Below are 8,542 nucleotides of genomic sequence, written 5' to 3' on the forward strand. Positions count from 1 at the left end.
GCTATTACATTTGAATCCAGGCTATACTAGAAGCATAATACAATCACACACAGACACAAATTTAAGAGTACAAATTACTACAGACACATTGTCAAGATAATCCTGCTTTAACAGCTTAAAAAAATTTAAGTGTTAAAGAATTTATTGCAGCCCAAAATAAAGAAATCAGTTTTGTTTTCTACTTTCTTTTTGACATCCTTTATTCCCCCTCCATGTATTTTAAGGTAGTAACCATTACTCTTATTTTAGAAGGGTAGGAAATAAAGTAGTCAAGGTGTTAATCCAAAACTTACCATTCTGGCTGTCTCTTCTCAATCAATGTAAAAGACTTACAAACTATGAGCTACAGGGACAACAGATACACCAATCATATGATCTGGGCATGGAATTTGATAGCAAGGCCTGTAGGGAATGCTTTGTTTGTACAGATTCTCTACTGCTGCTCTGTACTAAGTATCTTCCTGAAGGGGCTTTAATTTAGCTATGCAGGAAAGGGAAGAAAGTGGCATCTGTACAGAAGTTACCATTTCATCCACACTCCATTCAGCACTGGGGTATGGAAGTTAACCATCATTAAGAGGACAAACAAAGTTAATGCAACAGTTTTTGCTACTGCCCTTCTTAAATTACATTCTTGAAATCAAGTTAACCCATTGCTAGTAGCACTTGCACTTCACCTTTAGAAGAGCAGAATATGTTTTCCAACCGTTTCTTTTGCATTAATGAAAGTGTAATTTTGCTGTGATGTGTAGTGCTAAGCAGTTAAGGAGTTGATTCTGAAACTTATGCAGAAACCTTTCCCGTGTGCGTGTTTTAGATCCATGGGGCACTCACAGACAGTCACATCCATCAGAGATTCAGACTTTGGATGTCACAGTCACAGCCTCTTCCTGTCCACGCAGAGCCTTTGCCAAGCTTTGACCTTCCTGGCTAATAGTACATGTTCACAGGACACGTGTGGCAAGTATGCAACAGACTCCTTGACACATTCAAAGAAAAGCTGAGTCTAACTTTTATCTAAAGCTTTCTCTGATACATTGTGCTCCAGTTCGGGTGAGTCCTCAGCATCTTGAAGAGCAGAAGGATTATAAATACCATCAATAGCAGGGGCTGTCGTTGGCGTTGTGAGAGGTGTCACAGTGTGTCCAAACCCCTGATAATGACCCATGGGTGAAGATGGCATTGAAGAAGCATCAGAAATTGGGTCTTGAGTAGATGAAGACAGTAAACTTGTATGCTCATTTTGTTCATGATCCTCAGCAAAAAACATTTTCCTTGGCTGGCCCAAAACTGTCCTTCCTGGAATTATGCCAAATGAAAAGATTTTTTTAATCCTTCCAGCACTATACCAGTCTCTAAACACATCAATTCTAAACTAGGCATGCTAAATTAGAAGAGTCTTTGGTTTGTATCAGCTTTACATGGGCATAGTTAGTTTTAATAAATAAAAGGAAACCAGAAAGAACATCCATCACTTTACCTAACACACCTTAAATTCTAAATCACTCAGGAACACTGGAAAGAGCAAAGTGCCAGATAAACCATGAAGTCCTCCAGGGAAGCAGCTGCCACTAATTTGGTAATGGAATGCTCTCAAGATACTACAGAGATAGGCAATAGTGCCATGAAGCTGGAAATACATATGCTGTTAACAGATTGTACCAATCTTATCTTGTTACTTACCAACATTTCGAACCTGTTCTGATATATCAGCCCTTAGGTCAGAAATGTCCCACATTGCAAGAAAGGAGTCAAAGCATGACCCTTCTTCAGCTTCTTGAACATAAGGTTTATAGGAGAAACTGTAGTGATGAGCAATAGCAGCTAGGAACATTTCCACACAAATGATAAAATCCTGCAAGAAGAGAAGCACTGACTTAATCACTCATAACTGCAGAAAAATAGTTCTGGGTTACTTCTACAATTGAAAGATTGCAATTGCCCTGGGATACTGACATCAGCTACTTTTTCACCAGAAGCAGAATATTCCTGGCAGCCTTTAGAAAGCATCAGTCCTTCCCTGACAGGACAAGGAGCAATGGGTACAACTTGAAAGAGGGGAAATTTAGGTTAGATGTTAGGCAGAAGTTTTCCCTGTGAGGGTGGTGAGACACTGGCACAGGTTGCTCAGGGAGGTAGGAGATGCCCCAACCCTGGCAGTGTTCACAGCCAGGTTGGATGAGCCTTGAGCAACCTGCTCTGGTGGGAGGTGTCCCTGCCAAGGGCAGGGGGTTGGGACTAGATGATCTCTCAAATCCATTCCAACCTCTAAAATCCTATGATTCTATGATGGCCTGACTTGCTTGATGTGGATATTCAACAAGCAGCTCTACCATGAACACTTGCAAGAAGAAATGCAAGGATAGTCAATGAAAGTATTTAACTGAGGCACATTCTTTCTGCCCAACACAGGGATATAGAAGTGTTGAACATAAAACTTGCTTGGGGTGACTTAGAATAAAGTACTAATTTAGCCTGTGTTAATTACAGTGGGTATAACAATATTTGCTTGAGATCAGCTATGTCATCTTACATACAGCCATTCCTCCCCAGAAGTAACTGATCCTACCTGCAGGCCTGTTGCCACAGCTTCCACACTTTGCCAATCCCAGGTGTGTTTCTCAGAAATAACACCAACTTTCACCAACAATGCAATGAGCACAGCCTGCCTATAAAGATTATTTAGTAGCATTATTATTATTATTCTAACAGTAATGGCAAAAAATCTGCAAGCAAATCAGGTAAACAAGTCCAGTTCATGTGTGTGCACCAGAAGAATCTTACACAAAACTTACTGTTCATGTATTTAGATTTTAAGATGAGGAAACGGACTTAAAAAAAGATGTCATTCATCCATGACCCTAAAGACCAACAGGGAAAACAACCAAAGCAGAGTTTGTTGTCCCAGTTAGGCATTAGAACAAGTTGCTTCTCTTTCAGGCTATTGTTGCAGCCCAGAGTAACATTCAGATGTTCAAATACACTCGCTCATTAGCAGCTAAGTGCGAGCAATGCTCAAATAAGCAATTTGTAGTTAACTTACAGAAAAAGAAAACGTTGTTTTGAAATCACTGCAAGTGAAGATTCTAAAATGAGTTATATTCTTGAGAACCACCTTACAAAACACCAAGTCTAAGAAATAACCTTGAGTGAACAAGATTGCTCTGTCCAACATACTAATATTCTTTTTCCCTCACTGCACTTCACTTATATTATGGGGTAGATTTTTCAAGGCCTCTAAGCTCAGTAACAAACAGACCCTTTTTAGCTCTTTTGTGATCCATCCTGAAAACCAGAAGTAATGAGTAAATGGTTCACTTACCAGAAAGAAACAAAAACTACCATCTTCACACAAAGGAACTTGCCAACAGGTTGGATAGGGTTCAGTTCCTCACGCAGGACTTTGTAAAACAACACCAGACAATACATAGCAAACTGACAAAGAAAAGGAAAAAAAAAAGCTTTCAAATCCTTGGGTTTTTGTGAGGGAGTTGTTTTACAGCATCTCTTCAGTTAAAAAATGCATCATGCTATGATACAAACTTAAAAAGCTATCTATTTTTATAAAAAAGAATCTTTTCCTTACTGTTTTAAAGCAGATTTTTTTTTTTGCCTGAAATTGTATTTCTGAAATGCATTGTATTGGCAGAGACCTGAGGTCAGCTATATGCACACAAAAGAAAGCATAAGAAGGGCCCATAAAATCTTTTCAATGCCAAGCACACCTCTAGGGAAAATGGCACAAAAAGCACATGTTCTTTCAGACTTCTGTTAAGAACACCTCAAATGATGCCTCTGTATGAGGCAGGAGACAATTAATGCAATCCTCACTGCAAATCTGAACAAGCTTCCTATTAACGACAACTGCAAGAAGCTGAAGCAATATACAGCCAAACCTCAGGAACTGATCTCTCCTTGTCACACACCCTCTCCTACCTGCTCACTACTAAGTTTTCCTAAGCAATCATGTCAACCAGGACACACAAGTACATGCTGCTGCTGGGACTGCTGTCACAGCAGAAAGCAGTTACAGCTCCTTCTGTAACAGTCACCCATCAAACACAAGGGTAGCAGGAGGAGGACACAAATTCCAAGTGAACCCAGTTGTTGAGCTGCTCTTACTCCTGCTGCTGCTGCCAAGGGAAATAAACGCAATCCCTGACCTCCAAAATGAAAAAAATTTCAATTTTAGGGGCTGACATCTTACTCAGACATCATGTGCCACTGGGCCAACAAGAAGAGGTGTTAGGCAGGTCAGAATCTCAGCACTGCACACACTGTTTCTATTTTTTCCTGTCAATGTTGTTATCACTAGCTATGCAACACAGCATTTTTACCACAGCTACTGCTGATTCTTTCCCTGTGTGCTGGGAGGAAGCTACAAGGGCAAGTGAAGTCATCTCTTCTGCAGAGGGGTAAATCTGCAGCTCTAACACCTGGGCCATACCAGCTCACCCATCAAATCATTTGGGGTAGAGAGGTGAGACACTTCATGGTTTTTATGCAGCTTTGTAGTAAAAATAATAAGTTTTAGATTATTTGTTTCTCTTGTGTTTTTCATATATAATACTTAACTGAGAGTAACTTTGACTTAAAGTGGAAAAAAACTGTACTCATAAGAACTACCAAACCTTAACACAATTATTGCCAACACTTCACACAGAAGAATCACATAATACTAACATGATGCCTTAGAAGAGCAGAATGATACTCTGATACTCACTAGCTGTGACATGTTGTTAAGTATAACCAAGTAAGTCCAAGCATTCTTGAAGCTGAAGTTTCCTTCATCATATACTCCCACTAGCTCACAAATCCTGCAAGAATGCTGAGAGTTAATCACAGTGCAGTAATAGATTACCAGTTCCTTGGAGTGCTACATCTCATTACCTCAATCAACTCTTAGGATCCAAACCCTCTTTTGCTACTCAAATATGAGCATTGGGGGCTTGCACAAGAATCAGTTTCCAACTGATTAATATTATATATATAACATACATGTTTATATAGATATGGTTTATAAGTAGCAACTTTTTCAGTCCCATAGACTTAATAGTAGTGACCATCAATACAAAGTTCATTAAATTCAGCTTTCAGCATCAGCATGCAGAACTGCCTACTATTCCTTTAGAACCCCAGGCAGTATGATGTGTATGAAGGCACAAAGTCAAGCTTGTCACATGCAAAGTTTAACAACATGTTAAAAGTTACATGAAACCTGTCTTTAAAAATGCCTCAAAAATACACAGTAAAGGGAGAAGGAAAAAAACCCTACAAATTAAGAGATCCTAACAATGTGTTTCCCACCCCAACAGTACTTCACATTCTCTCCCACTGATTTCAGCTGCAGGCATTAAGTATTTATCATCTCAATTCTGCAAACAGTCATTTGCTATAGAGAAGTCATAAAGAAATCACAGGTTGATTCAAATTGTTGGGACCCATTTAGCATGTAACGTGAGTCTGCTTTCAAACTGCCTTGATTCAATACAAAGGGCATGAAAAGTTTTGCCAGTGTAACTCAAAATTACGTCCTGAAGATCAATATTAATTATTTATGAGTGTACTTACAAAGCAATAATGGTAGTAAATGGCCTGACAACAGTGTACTGCAAAACACCCAGTTTACATCTAAATAATAACACTCTGCAAGAGAAACACAAAATTGATTGTGTAAGGACTTAAATACAATTCACATATGGACGTTCCCTTTTCTCAGTAGATTCACTAAAGTACATTTTTATCTTATGGTAATTTCAACTTCAGCTTCCAGGACTTCAGATGCTACAGCACGTGGAGTGTACACACAAGATGCACAACAGACCTGGACTATACAGACACATGACAGGAAATACTCAATGATTCACTTATTTTAGCCATTAAAAGCTTCTGGCTGGGCTAAACAATGAGGATGCAATTTTCTCTGTGTTTGAAGATGTCTGAGAATGACTTTGAATCACAGTTTGTCTTCCACATTTTAAACAGCTTTATCAAAACCCCTTAAGATATTTCATCAGTTTAAGTATGCAGAAATAAACAGTTCAGGTGCATAAGGCCTTTCATCCTTCACCTGTGGAAGTAAAAGCAATAGGCTATCTGGTCTACCCCTGATTCCATATTTTTGGCAAATATTTTATGATAGCAAAAGAAGCCAATTCCAGGAGACCTTTTCCCAACATTTTTCAAAATGAGAAAGTTTCCTTCAGCACCACCTGAGTCAATACATGTCAGTAACTAAGTGTAACCTGCAGGATGTTTTACAGCTAGATGGTAACAAGTTCACAGCGACTTCCAGTAGAGCTTCATAAACTAAACATATACCAACCATAAACTGGCTCTGATAAGCAACAACAGTTATGCTGCTAAATAGGAAAGCCAAATGTTTCTATCTGACTACACAGCCTAAAATGTTAAGCTGTTCTCATATACTCACTCTCCCATAGCCCACGACGGGCAGCAGCACAGAGGAGGAAGATGTCGCTGCTGATCTTTCACTTCTATGATTAATACGAGGTTTGGGTACCGGTTGGTTAGATAATTTGAAAGAAAAACCATAAAATTATAGATGACATAAGCTTCATAGCATTCTCGACATGTATCCACATATATTGCAATGTTGGGGTATTTCAAAGCTATCCACTGTAAGAAGAGAGGTACACAAAAGGTTACGTGCAAGAAACAAGTGGTTCCAATGCCAACACTGGCTCATTCAGTGACAAATACTTCATGAGACAGCAGGCACTAAGCAAACAGGGCTGGGAGCATTGGGCTAGCAACAGAGTGATGCCCAGGGAGGTAGCAGATACCCCAATCCTGGCAGTGTTCATCTATACCAGGTTGGGTGAAGCCTTGAGCAAACTGGTCTAGTGGAGAGGTGTCCTTGCCCAGGGCAGGGTGTTGGGAATAATGATCCCTAAAGTCCATTCCAACCCCTAAAATTCTATGATTCTATTAAAGCAGTGTGCTGTAAAAATACCCATGGAACTTCACACTGCAGCTCTGCTGCTTCAAACGGAAGCAGCTCAAAGCACTGCACAAGAGCTGTTCTGTATCTCTGACCACACAAATCAGTCTCCTGTTCAAGGAGATGGTTCCCTGTACACAACCTATTAGATTTGGAGGAGACAGCATGGAACTGTTTCCTGAAATTCACAGATTCATTGTCAACATGGATTTAAGAACGAAGTTTTAGTCTACTAGTCTAAAGTTGATTTCTTTTTGTATTTAACGGATCAATGTTTGTTCTTCCATTTTGCAGAATACAGAAGGGAGCACACATTAGACTTAGAGTGGAGCCAACCCTCTAAACCAGAATTTCAGACAGAAAAGGGATTTTTTTAAGCAAAACTGTCAGAGCTTTCCATTTTAATTTTGAGTATCACACTGCTGCTGCACTGTGCAAAAGATCTTATCCTTAGTCCCCTGAAGTAAAGAGGAACAATTTTAGCACTAAGCAATCTCTCAGGGAAGAATGTGAGTAGTGAACCTAACTCAGGTAAGACACTTAATTTTGAGTCAGTACTTGGATCAGTCTGGTTTCCAATTCAGCTGTTAAGATGGAAAGACCAAGAGCAGGTTCTTGTCATACCCCTTTCCACATCTGTCAAAGGCTACTCGAGGACAGGGTGAATGTATTATCACTAGAACTATGCTTCTGACATGCTCCACAAACAGGAACGCCCAGAGGTTTCTAGGACTACTACTCTCCATGCAGCACAGTTTCTGCTGTGACACTGTTTGCCCTCCCTCCCACAGCAAACAGAATTTGAGCTGTCAGAAGTAAGAGAACACTTACACTGTCTAAACTGTAAATCGGCACCATCCACAGAATCCTGTGACAACAACAGAAGAACATTTAGTATCACTAGAAGCATTTTCAGCCTGAATTAATTCAACATTTGTAGCGCAGGTAAAATGTGAAATGTTACCTTATTATTGGTTTCTGTAGTTCAGGCTGAGTATAATGGACTAAGTGTTGTAGTATGCCCCAGAGAGATATTGGTATGGTCATTAGCAGAAATATCCCAGCGATAAACCATGCCTTGGTATGAATTCCAACCTTATAAAGAGAAAGGAGAATGCCAGATCAAAGTTTCAGTCTTGATACTTTAAAGCATTTCAAGTACACAAAATATACTGCAAAAACAGAGTAATGCCCACTATTTCATTTACTGAAACCCACAGTAGATTCCATGCTTTAGGTCTGCAACATGTCTCAGGTCAGTGCTGCATTATAAAGACTCTGAAAGGTTGTGGACCGAATGAATTCTCAGCTCTGAATCCAAGTTCCAATTAGTAATTAATTTAACAAACTGAAATGGCTATGTGCGTTTACATACAAAAATATAATGTCTGCCAAAACACAGGGCTGAAATTTTAAACCAAAGCTCTCAGAAAAACAACTACATTAATAATCCTGAGCATCAAAAACTGAGAAACAAACACAGTAGTATCTCCTCAGGTTTTTCTGTTGAGGATTTCTTCTCCAAACCCCCTCAACATTCCATGGTTTTTGTTGCTTCCCAGCTTTGCTTCTGAGTAG

The 8,542-nt window shown here is 39.5% G+C and overlaps 1 protein-coding gene across 1 annotated transcript; it reads right to left on the bottom strand.

Annotated features, from left to right (window-relative positions):
- Nucleotides 1-879: 879 nt before the first annotated feature.
- Nucleotides 880-8,059, bottom strand: TMEM184C (transmembrane protein 184C; the record flags this gene model as incomplete). Its single annotated transcript, XM_009076411.1, has 9 exons — nt 880-1,299; nt 1,684-1,855; nt 2,570-2,669; nt 3,323-3,435; nt 4,724-4,817; nt 5,572-5,646; nt 6,434-6,639; nt 7,796-7,832; nt 7,929-8,059. Coding segments are annotated over 9 exons (1,221 nt in total), but the record flags the coding sequence as incomplete, so codon positions are not given.
- Between the last annotated feature and the right edge of the window lie 483 nt (nt 8,060-8,542).

Source organism: Acanthisitta chloris, unplaced genomic scaffold (assembly GCF_000695815.1).
Source record: "Acanthisitta chloris isolate BGI_N310 unplaced genomic scaffold, ASM69581v1 scaffold41036, whole genome shotgun sequence".
In the NCBI taxonomy this organism is placed as follows: Eukaryota; Metazoa; Chordata; class Aves; order Passeriformes; family Acanthisittidae; genus Acanthisitta; species Acanthisitta chloris.